The following is a 23,887-nucleotide window of genomic DNA, read 5'->3' as shown; positions in this document are numbered from 1 at the left end:
GGCCCAGTCCCCGAGGTTGTATGGATACTAATGGTCCTGCAGCAGACACCGGAGGAGTAGAAGTAGTGACCACTTTATTCCCACACAAGACTTGGGGGCACAACAGCAACTGGATAGTGAGCCGGGACTTAGTAGCAAGGAGTCCCCGAAGCAGGCTACAGCTGTCTGCTGTACAAGTAGAGTTCATAAGAACATCGGACAGGAGGAACTCCAGTGTAACTCAGTACTAGGAGTACTTCATTTAAAGGCGCTATAAGAGGAGACATTCAGAAAGGCACATGTTGGAGGAGTGTTGGAAAGGAGTATTCCATCTGGCTTGGAGGTTGACGGAGTCCCTGACCCGGAGGACACGGCACGGAGACAGGCACCTGTTTGTATAACAGACTGTGAGTAAAGCTTTGGAACTACATGCCCTGGTATCCTCCACTCATTCCTGCGCCAACCTGCCCTGCACGTGTCTGGAAATAGAGTATCTGGTTTGACTTTTGTTCTAAGTCATGTGGCAAGGGTCAAGATTGACTTTTAGGATTGCTACTTCCAGTAGGTGGCACTAAAATGACAGTTCTCTTTCTCTATGGAGGGAATCTGAATATTTAATTTCACAAAAGAGCATTGCATGGCCTGTAAGTCTCCTTACACGGGCTTGTCAATCATGTTACTCTTTACAATGATAGAAATTACTCCTTATATCCTTAAAATGACATCTGGAAAGGGATTATCATACTGAAACAACCTCTTACAGTTGTCTGGTCACCTAATTTTTTTAAAGAAATCTTTAAGAGTAATAAAAAAGGATAAAAAAAGTAATAATATACTGACTCTAAACTCTGACACTTTGTGGGTCCTGTATTCTTCTATGTACTTTTTGCTCTGTCTGGACGGACATGTAACTATTGCAGTTACTTACTGGTCCCAGCAGCAAAGACAGACACAGTACAGACATCAGTACAATTGAAGCTCTGACTGCCGGGTCAGAGCGGCGCCAGCAGCGTGATCAGGTCATGTAATCACGCTGCTGATGTCACTCACCGGCAGCGCCCAGAATGGGGAAAACTGGTGGTAAGTGTGCTCCACTGTTGAGCTGAAGAAACCACCGAAGATTTAGGGGAGGTGGAACATAATGTGTGGGGGGGAATTGGTGTGGGGATGAGGGGATACTTTATGTGTGGGGGGATTTGGAGTGGGGATGGGGGATACTTTATGTGTGGGGGATTTGGAGTGGGGATGGGGGGATACTTTATGTGTGGGGAGATTTGGCGTGGGGATACTTTATGTGTGGGGAGATTTGGCGTGGGGATGGGGGATACTTTATGTGTCTGGAGATTTGGCGTGGGGAGATTTGGTGTGGGGATGGGGGGATACTTTATGTGTGGGGAGATTTGGCGTGAGAATGGGGGGATACTTTATGTGGGGGTAGATTTGGCGTGGGGATGAGGGGATGCTTTGTGTGGGGAGATTTGGTGTGGGGATGGGGGTTATTTAATGTGTGTGGGGAAATTTGTCATGTGGATGGGGGGTTATTTAATGTGTGGGGGGGATTTGGAGTGGGGATGGGGGGATTTAATGTGTGTGCAGGGATTTGAGGACACAATGAGGAGTAAGTATGAGGGCATGTATGAGGAAACAGTATGGGGGATGGGTGCAGACACAGTATGGTGAGTGGGCATGGGTGCAGACAGTATGGGGAGCGAAAGGGTAAATGTAAGTGGACACAGTATGAGTAGCGATGTGAAAAATGTATGTGAACACAGTATGGGGACTGAGGGTGATGGGATGTGCGCAGACACAGTATGGGGAGTCAGGGGTATGTGTGAGCAGACAGTATAGAGAGTGAGGGGGTAAATATATGAGGAGACAGTATGGTGAACAGGTGGGATGTGAGAGGAGACAGTATGAGGAGGGAGGGGAATAGTGTGAGGCGACAGTATATTGCAGATATTTTTATTTAGGAGCATTATAATGACACTTCTATCTTTAAGGGCATTGTGTGGAGATTTGCTGCAGAAAACCGGAGAAGATGGAAGTCTGCAGAGACGGCTGTGGATGAGAAAACTCATCATGGTGTCTGGACAAGAAGAAGAAAAGAAGGAGAATGACTCCAGAGACGACGTCATCTATAAGGTACCTGTATGTAAATATTATTTGTGATACTGACTAATTCTCATGTTTTTATTTGTTCTATGTGACTGAAGACTTCTGAATTCTCACAGTGCTCACTGAATGCTGTTAGGATTCTCTTGTGCCAGTTATTTACATACATGCGGTCACATGCTGACTAGACAAGTGTGGCCTCACTCAATGAAAATGAACGGAGCGAGGCCAGGCACGTCTAGACGGAATGTGGCTGTAACGCCTCAGTGAGACGAGCTATAAGAGTGGACCCTCTGGACCGTGGAACAGATTGCCCAGGGCGAGCCAACCTAGTGAAGACTGACCCCTATATAGGGATCGTCAGGGACAGGCCTAGGGCTGTCTAAAACCATGGTAGCCGGTACCAAGAGGGACGGCTCAGATAGCGGGAGAGACATGGAACAGAAGGATAACTGGGGAGACTGACAAACACAGGAGCACTAGGTCGGACATATGAAACAGAGCACAGAAGTATAGCAGAGCATGTGCCAGGAGGCACAACAGAGCACCAGGAAAGAGTACAGGGACAGAGCTTGTGTCAGGAGGCAAAACAGAGCAGCAGGCAGAGTACCGGGATTGAGCTTGTGCTAGGAGGGATAACAGAGTACAAGGCAGAGTACAGGGATTGAGCTTGTGCCAGGAGGCACAGCAGAGCACAAGGCAGAGTTCAGGGATTGAGCTTGTGCCAGGAGGCACAACAGAGCAACAGGTAGAGTACAGGGATTGAGCTTGTGCCAGGAGGCACAACAGAGCAACAGGCAGAGAGCAAGGATACGGACGAGCAGATAGTGCACACAGAATATAGACACGGGCCTGGGTTGCAGGAGCTTAAGCAATAACTAGGCGCCAAAGGAAAGAGGAAGCAGGTTCAAATAACCCCCACCTTACCCAGATTGGCTGCTGAGATTTCCAGGTCAGGATATCCAAGTGTATAAAGGACCTTGGAGGGGGTGTGGCCACACGGGTCAGGACATCAGAGAAGCTACAGGACCTTGGAGGAGGCGTGACCGCCCTCCAAGAGTGCCAGAGCGCAAGTGCCGAGTCCTGGAGCCTCCAGCAGTGAGGGAAGCACGGCAGGACCGAAGGACAGGAACGGAGGAGCGGGCACAGAGGTAACAATGGCGCGACCACCCGCAAGGGGAGAGCGGCCAGTGGTGGTAACAGTGGCCAGAAGTATATAAATCACATGCTTGTGCTGACATGACTGTGTACTCTTGCCACCAGTACGGGAGAATCCTAAAAGTGTGCAGTGTATTTGTTGTGAAAATTCAGAAGCTGCAATGTCAGGATTCAGCTCTGCAGGTTCCAGTAGTCATCACATGGACACTTCACCCATATGTGATTTTCCTACTTATGGTCCTGTGACAACGAGCTTCTCTTCCTGCTTCTCAGTTTTCCACTGAACATTGAGAGCATTAGGAAGAGCTCGTCAGTACATGACTAATCGCATGTGTGCTTGTGTTTTGTAACGGATTCAACTGGATTGTAATGAATAAGAAAATACTCACACAAGAATTGAATTTACTAAATTGATTTACTTAATAAATGATAAGATTAAATAATAAACAGTATAAACAATTAATATACACGTGAATTAAACATACATTACATTATTCAGGTAGAATTCAATCTGTCCATCTCTCTCTCATCTCCGTATCCTCTCTCGTCTGTGACATCTCCCCTCTGCTCTCTGTGTGTGTCCTCCTCGTCTGTGTGCTCTTTATGTATATAAACTTCTTTGATGTCAATAAGTTATGTGTACTGGAGGCTAATACAGCCTCCAATTAGGATAGACATCTCCTGGAAAAGCTCTGTAAAACTAGCTCCCATCTTTGGATGTCAAATGTCCTTTTGTTAGAAGATGAATGTAAATGTCCTGATCATTTGCATTCCTTTGTTTGGAAGATAAGTGTTACTGTAAGATAATAAAAACCAGTTAAGCCCCCGTTACACACTGCGATATCGCTAGAAATATCGCTGCAAAGTCACCGATTTTGTGACGTTATAGCGATATTGCTAGCGATATCGCTGCATGTGATACTTACCTCCGACCGGCTCCCCCGCTGGTAATCACTGATCGCGCGAGAAGCTGCTGGACCATTTCTCGTCGGTCACTTCCTGCGGCGCTTCCTGCTGTGACGACGAGCGACGCGTGGAGCCGCGCGGGAGGACGCAGGATCGCCGCGTCTGACAGGTAAGTAGCGACCCCCGTCCCCAGCGATGTCGAATGTGAGATCTGCCTGAGTGGCAGCTCACTAGCGACCACCTAGCGATGCACCAGCGATCCTGACCGCGTCATATCGCTAGTCGGGATCGCTGGTGCATTGCTAGGTGTAACGGTACCCTTATTTGCTCTCTTTGGACTGTTTGAACAAGATCCAATTCGCTCTGGTAGGTAATGGCAGGGCTGCAGTAACGAGGCAACACACAGGCTTAAAGTCCAATTTTAGTGGTTTAATGTCACTTTGCAAACAGCAGGTTAACAGAAAATGAGGAAAAAACATAAATGTATTCCAGGTAGGAGAACCACTGGTCCCAGACTCACCCCTTGCACGGGACGGGCTTAACTAAGTGGCTGCCAGTTCCTGCGGCATCCACCAGGTGCCATTCCCAGGGTTGTTGATAGTCTTGCTGCTATAGCTCTGCTGCACGTGCAGTCCAGCAAACAGATTCAGGCTAACTCCCGCCAAGTTCCTGTATCTTCCACACACACTCACCATGTGCCAAATACCATCCTCCATTACATAGCCCATAACCCCTCCCACCAGTGAGGTAGACATCACATGGGCTGATCACGTGACCATGACATCATCGCAGGTCCTGTCTTTAGGAAAAAAACCCGGACAAACGTTAATCTGCTGGGAGAAATGTATCTCCCATCAAGTAAGACGCCTACTGTACCACTATATATATATATGTATATACTTATTTAATTGGAGCGTGGAAACCACTAAAAATAACTAATAGTATACATTCCACCCCTGGTTTTCAATTACTTTAATTAATTAACCTGCCACTAAACTATACCATTTATCATTTATTCCATTGTTCATATATATATGTATTTATTTGCTTCCAACAGAAAACCACTTTGGTAAAAAGGAAAAAACAAAACAAAAGCAAACATTGGACCAGCTGGTACTGAAATATCAAATATGTTTGTAGAAATCCTCTTTCTTTGGATCTTCTTAGACCACAATCCTATTGGGTCTCTGTTGCAGGGAAGCACGGGGAGTATTATGCCCTCATCACTTGGCCTAATGCCACGGGGTGACTTCACTACTTTCCCTGGTTAGCAAAAGAACAGACTATAAACAGCAATCTGTCCCTGCCCTTCATGACATTAACCCCTTGTTTCTGCAAAGCAATGGGTAAGGGGAGTGCAAGTGTCCATGGCTGATCGTGAGTCCCTTCATCTTCTATTGCTGCCACTGTTCAGGGCCTTACTTATATACACCATTTGGTTTCCGGCAGAAGCTTCTAGGGTTAGTTGTCCCCTCGCTTGTCATCAGCTGGCAGTTATGAGGATTCACCCTGGTGACGGTTCAGCAGCATCTGGGCTCAGTCTCAGCGCTCAATTGGATATCTTCAGTCTATGCACAAGACACAGCCTGCACTGTGGGAAAGTGAAATTCACAATCATACTTGGAAAAAGTTCCAAAGTCTTGGCAGAGCTAACTCAGTCCAAAGCAACAGTCCAAAATAACTCAGTCCATGATATATTCACAGTCCAAGATAGATTAACTTGTTCAATATAACTCAGTCCTGGTGGCTTGTATTCCACCCCTTGATCAAATGAATCAAGCAAAATTACTGTAGGTTTGTTGGTCCAAATTAACTGTGCCCAGAACGACCTTTGAAATTTTCTTCTGAAGCAAAGAAGCATTTATATTCTAGATAATAACTACTAAATAAAATATATCATATGTGTATAGACTTATACACTGAAATAAACCAGGGGAAGAGTCTTGAGGAGATCATTTGCATATTCCCAGTGCCTTCTGGGATAAGTGAAGAGTCTCCGCGAGCTCAACGATCACTGGGTTTTGGCCGTTGCAGCTGAAAAGAGGAAATCGGAAAAACCGGAAATTTGGCTCATCTTTCATCGTTTTTAAGAAATCTCAAGATGGAAGAGGCCAGGAGCCATTTGGTGAGCTGCATTTCTTGCTACATGTTCACAGATTTACCAGTGGAAAAGCCAAACTTCACATGCCACAAATGCAAGCTTGTGTCCCTGTTGGAGGAAAAGTTGCAAAATCTCGAAGAGAGGTTAGCTACGTTGAAGATCATTAAGGAAGGTGAAGAGTTCTTGGACAGAGCACAATTATCTCTTCATGTTACAGAAAGAGAAGAAATTCGAAGTGCACCTGAAGAAACAGAGGAATGGAGACATGTGACCCAGAGAAGCAGGAGGATCAGGAGGCAGTCAGCACCCATACTGCTCAGGAACCAGTACCAGGCTCTCACGCAGGAAAACGATGAAGAAATACATCAGGATAAGACTTTGCCAACAAACAGCAACCTTGTACGCCCTCAGAGTCCTCCTGGATGGAGAAAGAAAAATGTTGTGAAGAAGAAACGGAGAGTGGTGGTCATGGGGGATTCCCTGCTGAGAGGAACAGAGGCCGCTATCTGCAGACCGGATATAACTACAAGAGAAATGTGCTGTCTTCCAGGTGCAAAAATTAAAGATGTGTCTGACAGGATATCAGGACTCTTCAGACCTACAGATGACTACCCATTCCTGCTACTACATGTGGGGACAAATGACACCGCAAGAAACGACCTGGAAACCATCTGCAGAGACTTTGAAGACTTAGGCAAGAAAGTGAAAGAACTGGGAGCGCAGGTGGTCTTCTCTTCCATCCTCCCAGTGGATGGCCATGGAACAAGGAGGTGGAATAAGATTCTGCAGGTGAACAACTGGCTACGTCGATGGTGCCGTCAGCAACGATTTGGATTTCTGGATCACGGAGTGAACTACTTATACGATGGACTACTTGCTAGAGATGGGGTGCACCTTACGAAGACTGGAAAGCATGTATTTGGAAGTCGCCTTGCTACACTTGTAAGGAGAGCTTTAAACTAGAACAACATGGGAAGGGAAGCAAAAGACCAGAAAAAGCCATACACCTGACAAATGCTATTGAGAACTCTGCTATTAGAAGTGGAAAGGAAGAACAAAGACGAAAGAATCTAATTAATAAAAATATTGGAGAAAGAGAAACCAATCACAAACTAAAATGTTTCTATACTAATGCACAAAGCATGGGCAACAAACAAGGAGAATTGGAACTACTAACACAGGAACAGAAATATGATGTAATTGGAATCACTGAAACTTGGTGGGACAATACACATGATTGGAATACAAGACTAGAAGGATACAACTTATTTGCAAGAAACAGACTTGATAAACGAGGAGGGGGTGTCGCATTGTATGTTCGAAACGCGTATATCTGCACAGAGATTGAAGCTTCAGAGACTGGGAGTTCTGTGGAAACTGTTTGGGTAAGAATACAAGGACAGAACAATGGAAAGGACACCATTGTAGGCATTTACTACAGGCCGCCTGTGCAAGCCGAAGATATAGATGAACTCTTTATGCATCAGATGGCCAAGTTCTCCAAAAAATATGACATAGTTGTCATGGGAGATTTCAACTATCCAGACATTTGTTGGGAATCTCTCTCAGGCAAAACTAACAGGTCAAGGAAATTCTTATCCTCTCTTGCTGACAACTTTATCTTCCAAAAGGTAAGGGAGAAAACAAGGGGAACTGCTACCTTGGATCTAATCCTTATAAACAGGGAGGAAATGGTTGAGGAGGTAAAAGTGGCTGGGACCCTAGGAGGTAGCGACCATGCTATTTTAGAATTTTGGATTACTAGAGGTGGAAGACCTGTGAAGACTCAGACGTCAAGGTTAGATTTCAGAAAGGCAGATTTTAAGGGATTCAGAAAGAGAATTGGAGGGATCCAATGGCTGGATATCCTTAAAGACAAAAATGTCCAGGAAGGATGGGAAATCTTGAAAAATGAAATTCTCAAAGCACAGTTGTTAACAATTCCGAAAAGAGGGAAGAATAGGAAGCATTTAAGGAAACCAGGATGGATGAACACAGAACTTAAGCACATGCTAAAAAGGAAGAAAAAAATGTTTATAAAATGGAAAGAGGGAGGCATATCTAAAGAAGAATATAATGCTGTCTGCAGAACCTGCAGGGCACAAATCAGATTAGCTAAAGCTGAAAATGAACTGAGGCTTGCAAGAGATGTCAAAAGCAATAATAAAGGATTTTGGGGATATGTCAAAAGTAAAAGAAAAGTCAAAGATGCTATAGGATTTTTACAGGATGAAAATGATGAAATGGTAAGACAGGATGTTGAGAAGGCTGAACTTTTAAATTCCTATTTTGCATCTGTTTTCTCTCAGAAAGGAAATGCAACATCAACTGTTATTCACTGTCCTATTAAGGGAATAGAAGAATCCAGGATATCTATAAACAGAAAGATAGTGAGGAAACACTTAGCTAACCTAAATGAATTCAAGTCTCCAGGTCCAGATGAATTACACCCCAGAGTACTGAAGGAGATAGCAGAAGAAATTTTTGAACCCCTCTCCATAATCTTTGAAAATTCTTGGAGAACAGGAGAAGTGCCAGAAGACTGGAGAAGAGCAAATGTTGTTCCTATCTTCAAAAAGGGGAAGAAGGTGGACCCAGGCAACTATAGGCCGGTGAGTCTGACTTCTATACCAGGAAAGATCTTTGAACAAATTATTAAACAACATGTATGTCAATACCTGGATAAGAATGAAGTGATTAAACAGAGTCAGCATGGGTTTCTAACTAATAAGTCATGTCAGACTAACTTAATTTCCTTCTATGATGGTATCACTGATTGGGTGGATCAAGGAAATGCTGTAGATATAGTATATCTTGACTTCAGCAAAGCATTTGACAAAGTCTCTCATACAATCCTTATTGAAAAAATGACTAAGTATGGAATGGACAAGGCAACTGTTAGGTGGATTCATAACTGGCTTAGTGATCGGACCCAAAGAGTGGTCGTAAATGGCTGCACATCCAGTTGGAAGAATATCTCAAGTGGGGTACCACAGGGCTCTGTCCTGGGCCCTGTATTGTTCAACATCTTTATCAACGATTTAGATGAAGGAATTGAGGGTAAACTGATTAAATTTGCTGATGACACAAAGCTAGGAGGGATAGCTAATACTAGAGAAGAGAGAGAGAGGATTCAAAAAGATTTAAATAAACTGGAGAAGTGGGCAGCAACTAACAGAATGGTTTTTAACAGGGAGAAATGCAAAGTACTACATCTGGGCAATAAAAATGAAAAAAGCATATATAGAATGGGAGGAATAGGGCTAAGTGACAGCACATGTGAAAAAGACTTGGGTATACTAATAGATCACAGACTGAATATGAGTCAACAGTGTGATGCAGCAGCAAAAAAGGCAAATGCAATTCTAGGATGTATTAACAGAAGCATACAGTCTAGATCACGTGAAGTCATTATTTCCCTCTACTCCTCTTTGGTCAGACCTCATCTGGAATATTGTGTCCAGTTTTGGGCACCACATTTTAAAAAAGACATCAACAAACTGGAGCAAGTTCAGAAAAGAGCGACCAGAATGGTGACCGGTCTGCAAACCCTGTCTTATGAGGAAAGGTTGCAGGATTTGGGAATGTTTAGTTTGCAAAAGAGAAGACTGAGAGGAGACTTAATAGCTGTCTACAAATATCTAAAGGGCTGTCACATTGTAGAAGGATCAACTTTATTCTCATTTGCACAAGGAAAGACTAGAAGCAATGGGATGAAACTGAATGGGAAGAGACACAGATTAGATATTAGAAAAAACTTTTTGACAGTTAGAGTGATCAATGAGTGGAACAGGCTGCCACGAGAAGTGGTGAGTTCTCCTTCAATGGAAGTCTTCAAACAGAGGCTGGACAGACATCTGACTGGGATGATTTAGCGAATCCTGCTTTGAGCAGGGGGTTGGACCAGATGGCCCAGGAGGTCCCTTCCAACTCTACGATTCTATGATTCTATGATTCTATGATTCTATGATTCTAATAACATCAGACACCAATTATCAAACACAGCAAATTCATGTCAATCACATTTGCATAATAACAATGAACATAATTACCAGTACAATCATGTTAATTGAGATCACAAAATGTTACTACTAATCAGAATCAGTACAATTACATGTTTCTATATTTTTTAAGGAAAACAGAACCCAAACCAATATGCTATTAACCCAATTCTAGCAAATTATTAGTTTACATCATTACATACACATTATATCAACACACACTCTGGCTTCACCTAATGCATTCATTCAGTAAGCAGGAGAGATTCTCATTTACATATAGACAAACACACTTTGGGTAACCACACATTTGTATTGCAGGCTGATACTGTATTCAGATGTAGGTGCAAAGCTATATTAAGAACAAAAGACGGACATTAACAAACAAACATTCACTGAAATAATTTCTTTAACATATACGTTCTTCCAAACCCAATATGCACGGGAGCTCCCCCCCAAAAAATGTTAAAAACTCAAAAATAAAAGTCATAAAATATCATCTAAATTTAGGTAGATGGACTCCTGTTTCAGTACTGCAGAAATAAACTATTTACATGTAAATTAAATGGCCAAGGTTTCTTCTTTCACTCCTGCAAAGAGTTAATTACATACCCCACCCCCAATCCAACATTTAGTAGACTGAAGGAGAAAACACAGTTCCTTTAACAAAAAAATGAGCTCATAAAAAATAATAATAAAAATACTGTGAACCAATTTTAACAAAGGATATCCATGACAAATACGCAAAGCACATACAGTGACAAAAACATGTAGTACAAATAAGTCATCTATTTCTTTTGTCAACCCCCAGTATATTATCAGTCATCTAACTTTAGTTCAGTCTTAAATTCATTATCTCTAATTTCACTCCCTCTTTTCCTTGTATGTTTCACATGAATCATCTTACATCTGTTGTGGTCTTTTCCATATTAAAACATCAAGGTCTATTACAAACCCTCAAATGAGAAATGCACATTTATGCACCACCGAGACCAAACCCAGTTCATCATATATCAGCCAGAGCATACGTCATAGTATGCTCACAGGAATATTTCTCTTCTTTAGACATCAAAAAATGTCAAAACTGTCCAAACAACTATTTTCAGGGATGTTCCACAACTTTTATCTAAAATCTGCATTTAAAATTAGTCCATGAGGGAATCTTGGCAGGGGGTGTAGTATGCCATGGTATTGGAGGAGTGTAAGGGGCGGTTACAGTAGGGGCTTTGCATGCCTCCATCAGGTGCCCACCTCTATCTTTCCAACCCCCTATCTCATTTGTCGCAATCCTCCTGTGCCTGGCGATTTGCAATTTACTTCTCCTCAGATCTTGCCATCTTCCCAACAGGTCACTGGTAGAGATCCCATCTATCAGGTCACAAAACAACTCCTTCCTGCTCATTCTAGTTTGGGTATCATCCTCTTTTCCCTGTCTTTGATCTACTCTCTCTACTGTACTATTTTTTGACACTCTTGCTTTCTCTAGAGCAGATAACTGGGAGATTAAATTGCATGCTGTGTAGACAGTATTAGAATTTCCCATAAGGGCATTGAACATAGTGAACAGTGGGGCTTTGTAAGCAGCTGGGGCACCTTCTATGAACGTATTCTTCATCATCACTGTCAATATCGCAGCATCTGGTCCCTTCCAATCCTCAACAGCAGCAAAGTGATCATTCAGATCTGGCAAAGGATTGTGAGTTATACCACCTAAGCTTTTGGGATGCCCTCACACCCAGGGCTGTGGGGTACTCGGTACCGGGCCCGATGAGCTTCAATGGAAGATGTCACGGTAGCAGTGACCCGGCCCGTGGCCCTGGGCGCCCATTGTAAAAGGGGGTTGTTTCAGTGTGCTTATGGTAATGAAAGTTTATAAGTGATTCGTGACGCCACCTGTGGTGTTCGGCAATGAAGATGTAAGCCGACACTGCAGACAGTTCCACTGGGACAGATGGTATGGTGCAGCAGTGATGTTATAGCCCTCCACAGGCAGGGCTGTAGTCACAGGGCAGAGTAAGTGAAGTGACACGTAGATGGTGTAGTGTCTGGCGCAAGGGATGCAGCACTGCTGGGCAGGTTGGCGCAGGAATAAGTGGAGGACACCAGGGCATGTAGTTGTAAAGCTTTACTCACAGACTGTTGTACAAACAGGTGCCTGCCTCCGTGCCATGTCCTCCGGGTCAGGGACTCAGTCAACCTCCAGGCCAGATGGAATGCTCCTTTCCAACACTCCGCCAACATGTGTTTTTCTGAACGTCTCCTCTTATAGCGCCTTTAAGTGAAGTACTCCTAGTACTGAGTTACACTGGAGTGCCTCCTGTCCGATGTTCTTATGAACTCTACTTGTACGGCAGACAGCTGTAGCCTGCTTCGGGGACTCCTTGCTACTAAGTCCTGACTCACTATCCAGTTGCTGTTGTGCCCCCAAGTCTTGTGTGGGAATAAAGTGGTTACTACTTCTATTCCTCCGGTGTCTGCTGCAGGACCATTAGTATCCATACAACCTCGTGGACCGGGCCCCGGCCTTGCGCTGAGAACTTCTAGGAAGGGTTCTCGTCTAACCCACGTCCTCTGTTCTCTCTTACTCCTCACGTTCTGTGCTAATCTTTCCTTCTATGGAGAATCAGGCTTTCAGTCTACGTTGCTCTCTCTCTTCCTTTCCCGTGCCAGCAGACCCAGGTCACTGGGATCTGCTGCAGCACTTCCATCCATCCCTCTCTCCGGGGATCTTCTTTCCAACTCTCTAACCAACTTACCTCTCATCCCAAACTCTTCCCGCTCCTTGTAATGTAAACTAACTCCACTCACCTCCCAGCACATTTCATGTTCCAAGCAGGGAGCCACCAATGGGTGCTTTGCTTCACTCCAAGCAGGGAGCCGCCGAAGGTGCTTTGCTACACTACTTTGTGGTGTGGGGTGCAGGTGTTGGAGTGTGGTCAGGAGTCTCCACCTTACCTGGATGGTGGGATACCACACCTCAGGAGGAGGTGCAGTACCTCTGTGGCGACTGAGCCTCAGGGGCGCCACACTTGCGATTTCTCTCAATCTCTCAACTCCATCTGCAGAAGACTCCCATTGGGTATGTGGTATTAATTCCATAGGAGAGTCATACACTTGTGCCACAGAATCCCTCACCAAAATTTTCTGCAGTGTCCCTTGCACGACTCATTTTTAGACGTACCATAGCATCAATGCAAATACTACAAAATCCTAATGCCTCAAGATGTTTCAAAATTATCATATCAGCTCCCTGATCCCATAATCTGAGAATCCATGTTAACATATGTTCTCCTGCTTGCTGCCTGTACCTGGTAGCTAATTCTGTTAATTCTCCGGCTGTATAATTCCTAGTTTCCTCGGTCATTGAAGCTTCTGCTCCTGTAGCTGCGTTTCCTGCATCCATCCTATCTCCACTACGCTGTGTGACTTCTCTCCTAGTTTTAGTAGTCACAATCGGTCTGGCTTGCTTTTCTTCCTCATCTGTCTCACTGTTACAGCCATCACATTCTAGCAAATCTGATCATTTCTCACGTGCAATCATGGTCCTAATCTGTGCAGTACTAATATCTGACACTGGCCGCAGTCTCCTCCTGCGCCTATTCTTATTCACATTTTTCATTACATAAGCTTCAAAATTCCTTTGCGTATTGTCATGCTGTTTCATTTGGTCTCTCAAGGCTGATTGCAAACTAATCCTTTGCTCTATAGCTGTATGCAGCTCTAAACGCAAGTTATCTATCTCCTCGTGCAAACTTTGAAATGCCTGAACGCAAACCCATCCAATGGCTGCAGTAGCTTTCTGTTCTGTTGCATCATATCTTCAGAGATCAAATTTGGCAGCCACATCCTGGGGATTTGATAAGCGCTGTCCCTCCATATATTTGTTACATTCCTGTGCCTTTGGGGTACACTTTCCTGATAACACCCATTCTGGCAAGGATCTGACACTACTCTCAACTGCTTTCCTTTTCTTGACAAGCTTATTCAATTTTGCAAACATTTTTATTCAAAACAATCCCACTTCTGACACCAATTTGTTTTGTAACGGATTCAACTGGATTGTAATGGATAAGAAAATGCTCACATAAGAATTGAATTTACTAAATTGATTCCTTTGTTTGGAAGATAAGTGTTAAGATAATAAAAAACATTTATTTGCCCTCTTTGGACTGTTTGAACAAGTTCCAATGATCTGACCTTCAAGAAAGGTTAGCAGAAGGAGATTATATATACAGTACAGGTCAAAAGTTTGGACACACCTTCTCATTCAAAGAGTTTTCCTTATTTTCATGACTATGTAAATTGTAGATTCTCTCTGAAGGCATCAAAACTATGAATTAACGCATGTGGAATTATATAATTAACAAAAAAGTGTGAAACAATTGAAAATATGTCTTATATTCTAGGTTCTTCAAAGTGGCCACCTTTTGCTTTGATTACTGCTTTGCACACTCTTGGCATTCTCTTGATGAGCTTCAAGAGGTAGTCACAGGAAATGGTCTTCCAACAGTCTTGAAGGAGTTCCCAGAGATGCTTAGCACTTGTTGGCCCTTTTGCCTTCACTCTGCGGTCCAGCTCACCCCAAACCATCTCGATTGGGTTCAGGTCTGGTGACTGTGGAGGCCAGGTCATCTGGCATAGCACCCCATCACTCTCCTTCTTGGTCAAATAGCCCTTACACAGCCTGGAGGTGTGTTTGGGGTCATTGTCCTGTTGATAATTAAATGATGGTCCAACTAAACTCAAACTGGATGGAATAAAATGCCACTGCAAGATGCTGTGGTAGCCATGCTGGTTCAGTATGCCTTCAATTTTGAATAAATCCCCAACAGTGTCACCAGCAAAGCAACCCCACACACCACACCTCCTCCTCCATGCTTCACAGTGGGAACCAAGCATGTAGAGCCCATCTGTTCACCTTTTCTGCGTTGCACAAAGACACGGTGGTTGGAACCATAAATCTCAAATCTGGACTTATCACACCAAAGCACAGATTTCCACTGGTCTAATGTCCTTTCCTTGTGTTCTTTAGCCCAAACAAGTCTCTTCTGCTTGTTGCCTGTCCTTTGTAGTGGTTTCCTAGCAGCAATTGTACCATGAAGGCCTGCAGCACAGTCTCCTCTTAACAGTTGTTATAGAGATGTGTCTGCTGCTTGAACTCTGTGTGGCATTGATCTTGTCTCTAATCTGACTCTTGGTCTTCCTTTCCTGGAGTGGTCCTCATATGAGTCTGAACTCAGTCTGCATGCTTAGAAGCCACTTCCATTTTATACACGTGGTTAATGATGGGGTTATAACTTCTTTTGGGCAATATCATGCAGCATTTTTTGTCACATTTGAAATGTGGCATTGTTGGTCTTTTTGTTGCTATTGGAAAGAGTGTGAACATACACTGCATGCTTAGAAAACACTGATTTAACCAACATTAGTGACCACATCTGAGTTGGTTCTAATAGTTTTCTGAGCACTATTTTTTCATCTATGCCAACTATTAGTTGGCAGTGTAAGCAGTAATTATTTTCTGTAGCAACTTTTGAAATTTAGTCTGCATGCTAAGAGACTATTTTGGCAAACCAAGGGCCCTGGAGTATTGTTATCCTTTGACCACATTGTGAAATTATGTCAATCGTCACCAATTGCCTATTGTGTTCTTTTTTGTTTTTATTTGGGGTCTAGGGTCCTCTTAGATATAGGATCGTCTATGTCTATTGGTAGGGATTCCTTTAGGACATCGGGTAGGAGGGTTCCCCAAGTGGCTGCAGGGAATATTGGGCTCCCAGGGTCAGCCATTGTGGAGCGGGGGCACCACAAGGTTCCCCCTAGGGTGCCAACCTCCGCAGCCAGGCAGGCGACAGCCTAGTTGACGTAAGAGGGAATTCTAGCTTACCCATTTTTAATTGGTAATTTTGGAACACGGTTGTTTTTGTTTGTGCACGTTTTTTTGGTGTGAACCATTGCATATTGTTTTTTAATCAATAAAGATAATATGTAGGGATATATATATGATTTAACCAGTGGTCCTCATGTGAGCCAGTTTCTTTGTAGCGCTTGATGGTTTTTGCCACTGCACTTGTGGACACTTTCAAAGTTTTCCCAATTTTTTGGACTGACTGACCTTCATTTCTTTAAAGTAATGATGGCCACTCGTTTTTCTTTACTTAGCTGCTTTTTTCTTGCCATAATACAAATTCTAACAGTCTATTCAGTAGGACTATCAGCTGTGTATCCACCAGACTGCTGCACAACACAACTGATGGTCCCAACCCCATTTATAAGGCAAGAAATCCCACTTATTAAACCTGACAGGGCACACCTGTGAAGTGAAAACCATTTCCGGTGACTACCTCTTGAAGCTCATCAAGAGAATGCCAAGAGTATGCAAAGCAGTAATCAAAGCAAAAGGTGGCTACTTTGAAGAACCTAGAATATAACATATACAGTATTTTCAGCTGTTTCACACTTTTTTGTTAATTATATAATTCCACATGTGTAAATTCATAGTTTTGATGCCTTCAGAGTGAATCTACAATTTTCATAGTCATGAAAATAAAGAAAACTCTTTGAATGAGAAGATGTGTCCAAACTTTTGGTCTGTACTGTATATATATATATGTATATATATATATATATATATATATATATATATATTTATAACCATATCAATTATTAGTAAAATAGTTGATTGGAGTGTTTAAACCATTAAAAATAACTCATAGTATTCAGCTTGGGGGGGACGCCGGACCAAATTCTTGCCCCAGGTGCCATTAAGCCTAGATACACCTCTGGCAGGAACTATAGAAAATTTACCAGGACAACTTATATTTTTTACACCATTTCATTTATTTTTTTAACTAAGTGGACGAACAATCACTTTCATACGTAAAAAGCTAAATTTTCATCTTGCGCAGATTACAGTAGTGACGTCTGATGCTGTAGCCAGTAGATGCTGCACCTGCCAGCAGTAATTGCTTTTGTTTTTATTCCACCAGCTCCTAGAATATGTGAAGAAGGTGAATTTCACTCTCTACAATCAGTCCATCTGTTTTGACAGTAATGGGGACCCAGCCACTGGCTATGATATCGTAATGTGGTCTTGGAACACTGTTATCCCAACCTTCAGAGTCATTGGTTCATACAGAAAAATTGCAGGAAGACTCGAGCTGAAAGAGGAGCCTAAATGGCACACCAAGGATAACTCTGTAAGTCAATCTGAGTGCTGGAGAGTCCAGGGCTTGTACCGACAAAATCATGGTGCTAACCCGAAACTGGCTCTTCTTCCAGTATAGGCAACATGAACTGAAATCAGGCAGCCGCTGGAGGGTCCATGTAGTCAGGGGGCTTCAGCTCAGAATGACTGCATACTTCAGCTATAAACATATGATAGCATTCGGCCGGACGCCATCTCCCCAGACTCCATAACTCGGAGGTGTACTTGGCTTTATTGCTTTCAATGGGGAGAACAGAGAAAAGGGTTTGCCCGACCTTTCTGACAGCAGCTTATTTCCTGACGAACAAAAGGGTTAGCTTATTGAGTGCAAGCTGCTTGTCAGAGAGAGTGAGAAGACCTCCTGTACATATTAGGTGGTCAACTGATTCCACTAATATCAGCAGGTCCGGCTGACAATCTAATGTGTGGGGCCCTTAATTCCGATGATATCAATTAAAGCCCCCATATGCAACAGACAACTGTCAGACGATTGCTCCATGAACCTCGTATATGCTTTACGAGAGAGCCGCAGACAGACTCCTCCGATACGATCTTATCCCACTGAGAATAAAAGAATCTGTAGTCCGAAATTGGAGACACTGGATCTTTTTCTCCACAAACATTATCTGTCTGGTGAGAGTTGGAGGCCTCCATACACAGTAGATTGTTAGCTGAGCCCACCGATATCGTATGTCTAATATATATGGTGGCCTTAAGAGAGATCATTTCCTTCCATTCATGGTAGAAGAGCCATTCTCTCCTAAAGCCAGAAATGGAGAATTTTTAGATTTTTACTCTCTGTAGTCTATAGCAGCTCCAATCTTACTTGAGATGTTGAGTAGAGGGTTTCAAGGACACCAAGAGGGGGAATCGCACAGTTCTCACGGCTGGTACCAATTTTCCAGGGACCAACACTTCACTGCCTCCAATCATCAAGAGACTTACACAATTGACTGACGAGTGACGGACGAGGCTGCAGATGTTTCCACTACTAGGTTGGGGAACTCACAGAGTGTAGATTATATACACATCTGATTTCAAAATCATGGAATATATATATATATCCCAGTACAGTCACTGCCAAACTCCACAATAACAAAAGGAACTACTGTAGCTGCCACCATCAATCATTTATACAGGTTGATTGGATACCCCGTAAAGATAGCCTATTGCTCCAAGGGTGCACTTTATAGAACAAGAGGAATGAAGCTATTAAATTTTTAAAATATTTAATCCAAAAAGTAGGCAGTGTTTATAAAAATATACAAAGATGTTACAAAATGGACAAAACAATATGGTATAAACAATCACATAACATAACAAGAATAAAAAGAAGAAATTTACTAAATCTGTTGTCACTTTGTTGACTTCAGGTTTTATGAAGGGGAGCGCTTTGTTTTTTTTGGGGGGTAATGGACGGAACTACAGCTCACTGTGCCTACCAGGACTGATGTTGATCATAGTTTGATATTTTCTTTTATTATCACGCCTACATACCTCCCCTCCGGTGACACATAGCAGGGCTAGTCAAGGATGTGGCTATTCTTCTAGGCAATTTTGAGATCCCCAACTTCTATGATATGTTTGCCCCTGGAGGTCCCAGGCAAGAGATATTATTGTCATGTTTCCTATCCCAATTTTATCTATCAATAGAGATGAAAGATGGCATACTTATCATCATCCATCTCCTCAATATTAATATGAAAGGTGCTGTCACCACTGCCCAGTGATGTAACCCTTTAGAAAAAACCTCTATTCATAACAGGAATGGAAATAAAGCAGTTTAATATAGTTTACCTGCCAGTTCTGGTCACACTGTGGCTAAGGCCATATGTCTGTCACCTCCCCCATTCTTCTGCATCAGAGGATCAGGTGATAAGTTATCTATAATTTGTTGCATCCCAGAATTCTTCTTTCACCTGTGCCTGGTCTGCGAGCCATCCAATAACCCTCTTTATTTACCTGTTAAGATCAGGGGATCCCCTTGCCCCTGGGTCATCTGGAGGTCATATCCTTGCTTCAATATTCACTATCAACTATGAAACAGCTTATAGATTTTGCGACTATCGCTATAACAGAAGGGATAAAGGCAGCATGATGCCCACCTTTCACTCAGCATCCTGGTGGTCTTTGTGTAAATTGTTGTCTCTGTGAATCCAAGAAATGAGACTAGAAGGCGTCAGCAGGTGGGGAAGATACTTGTTATTAGAGGCAGTATTTTATCATCATCTGTATTATATGGGCGCCTTTTGTGTTTGACTGCAGGTTCCTGAATCAATTTGTTCAAAGGAATGTGCCAAAGGAGAACGACGGGTGCAAACGGGATCTCATTCTTGCTGTTTCGAATGTTTACCTTGCCCCAAAATGGCTTTTGTCGACAAAACTGGTAATATGCAGAGTTATGTGTAGTGCATGGTTAAGTATTAAATAACATTGAGCTCTAGGGCACCCAATATGACACAGAGCTTCCAGCAAAACCTATACTCTCCACTTTTGATAAGTTCAACTCCTGTTCACATGGGTTTTGTCAGAGCATTCAAGATTTCTTCCAATGCAGAACCATCCGCAAATGACATTTATCTTCTTCATTAAAGGTAATCTGTCATCAACTTTTTAGTAGTTAATCTGAGAGCTTCGTGGTGTAGGGGCTGAGAGCCTGATTCCAGTGATGTGTCACTTGATGGTCTGCATACAGTCATTTTGATACAATCACCGTTTTCTTTGCTGAAGATTTGGCAGTGCTCAAAATGACGAGCTGTATATATCCACACCCACACCACTGATTGGCAGCCTCCTGTGTACACTGTGCATTGGCAGAAAGCTGCTAATCATTGATGTGGGTAGGGTTATACAGAGTAGTTGACTAGGAAGCATGACATACCTAGTTCAGCAATGATAATCTCCTGCTAATAAAATACTGATGTTATTGAAACAGAAAGACATAGCCCAGTAAGTGACACATCACTGGAATCAAGGTCTCTGCCCCTACATCATGGTGCTCTCAAATAACAGATTCCCTTTAAATATAGTCTGACTTGGACAAGGTTGCCCTCATTTAGTTATGAAATTCTAATGGCTCTTAACTGTCCACAATTTTCTTTTCCTTGTGAGGATAGATCCTAGAAATGTTGTCAAACTTAAGGCTCTTTTTGCCATATTCCTTGGCAGCCCACTAAGGCTTTTACTTACTATGATTTGCTTATATGGCATCAACATAATCCTCCACACATTGCATACATGATCATCACTGTCCCCAGTGTGGCTCACAATCCAAATCCCCTATCAGAATGTTTTTGGAGTGTGAAAGGAAGCCCACACAAACACAGGGAGAACGTATAAACTAATGGCAGATCTTGTCCTTGGCGGGATTTGAACCCTAGATCCCAGTGCTGCAAAGCGCTAAAGACTGAGCCACAGTACAGTGCTAACCACTTGAGCCACTGTGCTGCCCAAAACTTGCTTCACACATTCAGCAGGGTCCTGACATGAACTCATCAACCTCATAAACACATACATAAGGCTGTGGGGTATGGGTCACTACACCCATGAATGCTTTGGACATCATAGTCCGTACTCAGACCTTGAATGGTGGATATGAGAAACCACCTTAAGATCTTGGGGTTCTTGCAATGTTTTATTGACTTTGTGCACAAACCTGTATCACTGCCCCATAAATTCAGCTGGAGACACCACATATACTTTTGCAACTTAAACTTTCTTACACAAGACCTTGTTGTAGGCTGGAGAACATGGATTTAGTAGTCAGATTGCTAAGATAGCACTACGAAGACAATACTATTGGTGATACCATCCATACTGTTACACACAGATGTTGGACATTGCGAGACCTTGTGCACCCCACATACCCTTGTGTAGCATTTTCCCATGATTACTATCTCACTTATGTCTTATAGATTTGTACACCTGCCAGCCATGTGGATCTCATCAGTGGTCACCTATGAAGAGTGAGATCTGCTTCAACAGAACCCTAGAATTCCTTCCATGGACAGAGCCATTGTCCTTCGTCCTTCTCTCTATAGTTACGTTGTTGCTCCTTTTAATTACAGCAATCGCAGTTATATTTTTTATGAATCTTAATACCCCAGTGGTGAAGTCAGCCGGAGGGAAGATGTGTCTGCTGATGTTATGGTCCTTGGCATGCTCCTGTTGCACCCTGTATTGTTATTTCGGAAGGCCGGGGGTTGTCCTGTGTATGATGAGACAACCGATCTTCTCTGTAAGCTTTACCATTTGCTTCTCTTGCATCGTGGTCCATTCATTCCAGATCATCTGCATCTTCAAAATGGCCACCTACATGCCTAAAGTATACGACATGTGGGTGAAGAAGAATGGCTCGGATATCTTCATCGCAGTCAGCACCGCTGGTCAGGTCCTGATCTGTGTCAGCTGGTTGTTTGTAAGGTCACCTTTACCTATTGAAGATTATGCCACATTCCCAGATCAGATCATACTGAAGTGCTCCGAGACTGCTTCTTTGGGCTCCATCACTCAGATTGCTTACATCGGGCTCCTGAGCATGTTGTGCTTCATCTTCTGCTACATGGGCAAAGACTTACCGGACAATTACAACGAGGCAAAATGTATCTCTTTCAGTTTATTGGTCTACTTCTTCTCCTGGATTGCCTTCTTCACCACCTATATCATCTACCAGGGGAAATATATAGCAGCTGTCAATGTAACCGCTGTATTAGTCAGTGTGATGGGGATTCTTATTGGTTATTTCACTCCGAAGTGTTACGTTATTCTCTTTAGGCCAAAACTCAACACCACCGAGCATTTCCAATCTGCCATTCAGAACTACACCAAGAAACAGTCTTCTGCTGACTAGGAGGCCCTCCGTTATTGTACTCTTCTATATTCCTAGAGATGAGCAATTTGATTTGTGCTGCCCTTGTCAAGCGTTTGGTCCGGTCCTCCGCGACAGCGTCTTTTCTTCTGCAATTGAAAACCTGGGTACCTCTAGGGCTTACTACGTCCTGCAACATCCTGCAGGACCTAGTCATTAGGATGCCGATTGTATTGGGCTGGACGCCAAACCATGACAGCATAATTCAAATTGTTCATCTCTATATAGTACCTGTAGACAGTGAGAACTAGGGGGTTAGGAGGGCACATAAGGCATGCGCCCTGGGCCAGCCATTGCCGACCCTCTTCCTTCCTGTCCATCACTTTTTGGTTGCAGTTTTCACCTGGAGGTCACTATATGGGTAATCTATACGTGGCTCAATTCTGGGACCTCCACTTGTCAAAATAATGGGACCTTGTTGATCCTGTCCTACAGAATAGGTGGAAAGGGGGTCATGCATTAGGGTTACTCTCTATTAAAGTCTATGGGTTCATGTGCGTCCAATTCGTCCATAAGCGAAAGTGGTTCAGATTCTTCATAATTATGGCACTCAGTCAGAACATTATATTTGTCAGTATATTAACAATAAATGCATTGATAATGTGACTCGTGGCTAAATCCGCAGCTTCTCTCGAGAAAGATGATAAAACTTGCTAACGGCAGCTGCCACCAGGGGGAGCTGAGCACATGCAAAGTTATACAACTGCGGTTAAACTGAATGAGAGCTGTAAAAGTTTCTATGGGCCTCCTAATGGTTGCTGCAGGAATATGCTGTGGATCTATAAAAGCAGGAGTAGATCCCTTCTCATCCCTGGCCTCATAACACTGCAGTGGTCTGCCTATAAGGTACCCACCTGTATGGCAAGTTAGCATGTGTATGGACAGCCATCTCTCTTATGTGGATGCGATAAGAGGCCAGGTATAGTCCTAGTCCCAAAGGTAAAAATCAAAATCTAGTTTCTGATTGGCATATTTTCACTTTCACAACACCAAAAGCAGAAGGCGAGTGAGCTGCCAGTCAGCACATTCTTCCGATGCTAAACAATTATAATGGAAGAAATTTTGCTATTAAAATTGGAATTTTTTTTTTGTAAACATCACATCCAATAATCTATAATATCTGATGGTCTGAATCCCATGTTTCTGGATTAAATGAATTTTTCCATATGGTTTTGATATAACTTTTTTTTCCATCCAGTATTATGTATAAAAATGCTATAGGGTGTTTGCTTCTGTTAATAAACAAGCGTTTCTCATCTTTTTTTCTATTATTTAGAAATTACAAATTTATTCTGGATTACTGTATAATAAAGTATAGACTAGAATTTGCCTGGTAAAAGGCCGTGATTGGTAAGAGGGTGATAACACGAGGAAAAGTTCTTGAAGTTTTATTTTTATGCACAGGATCTGGAACTCTTCGTTAGAAAACTGAAGCTTCAATATTAAATATTAATAAAGTTTAGTAGCACAGGACGATGGGCCGAAACGAAATGTTGTTACAATTAGGACATTCATTGCAAAGTGACATTCTCTTATTTCATTATTAAAGGGGTTGTTCG

At 42.9% G+C, this 23,887-nt stretch overlaps 1 protein-coding gene across 1 annotated transcript in view; it reads left to right on the top strand.

Moving 5' to 3' along the window:
- LOC141074196 (taste receptor type 1 member 1-like) overlaps positions 1-23,585 on the top strand; it is a 112,775-nt gene extending 89,190 nt beyond the window's left edge. Inside the window, exons 4-6 of the mRNA XM_073561746.1 lie at positions 17,244-17,453; positions 19,727-19,847; positions 21,376-23,585. Coding sequence (XP_073417847.1) covers positions 17,244-17,453; positions 19,727-19,847; positions 21,376-22,310 — 1,266 coding nt within the window. The 3' untranslated portion in view covers positions 22,311-23,585. The remainder of the gene's footprint in view (positions 1-17,243; positions 17,454-19,726; positions 19,848-21,375) is intronic.
- The last annotated feature ends 302 nt before the right edge of the window (positions 23,586-23,887 follow it).

The sequence above is a fragment of the Dendrobates tinctorius genome, unplaced genomic scaffold (assembly GCF_039654945.1).
Source record: "Dendrobates tinctorius isolate UK_male_01 unplaced genomic scaffold, ASM3965494v1 ptg000326l, whole genome shotgun sequence".
Classification (NCBI taxonomy): Eukaryota; Metazoa; Chordata; class Amphibia; order Anura; family Dendrobatidae; genus Dendrobates; species Dendrobates tinctorius.
Note: the sequence above shows the minus strand (reverse complement) of the source record. Positions and strands in the feature narration are given on the sequence as shown.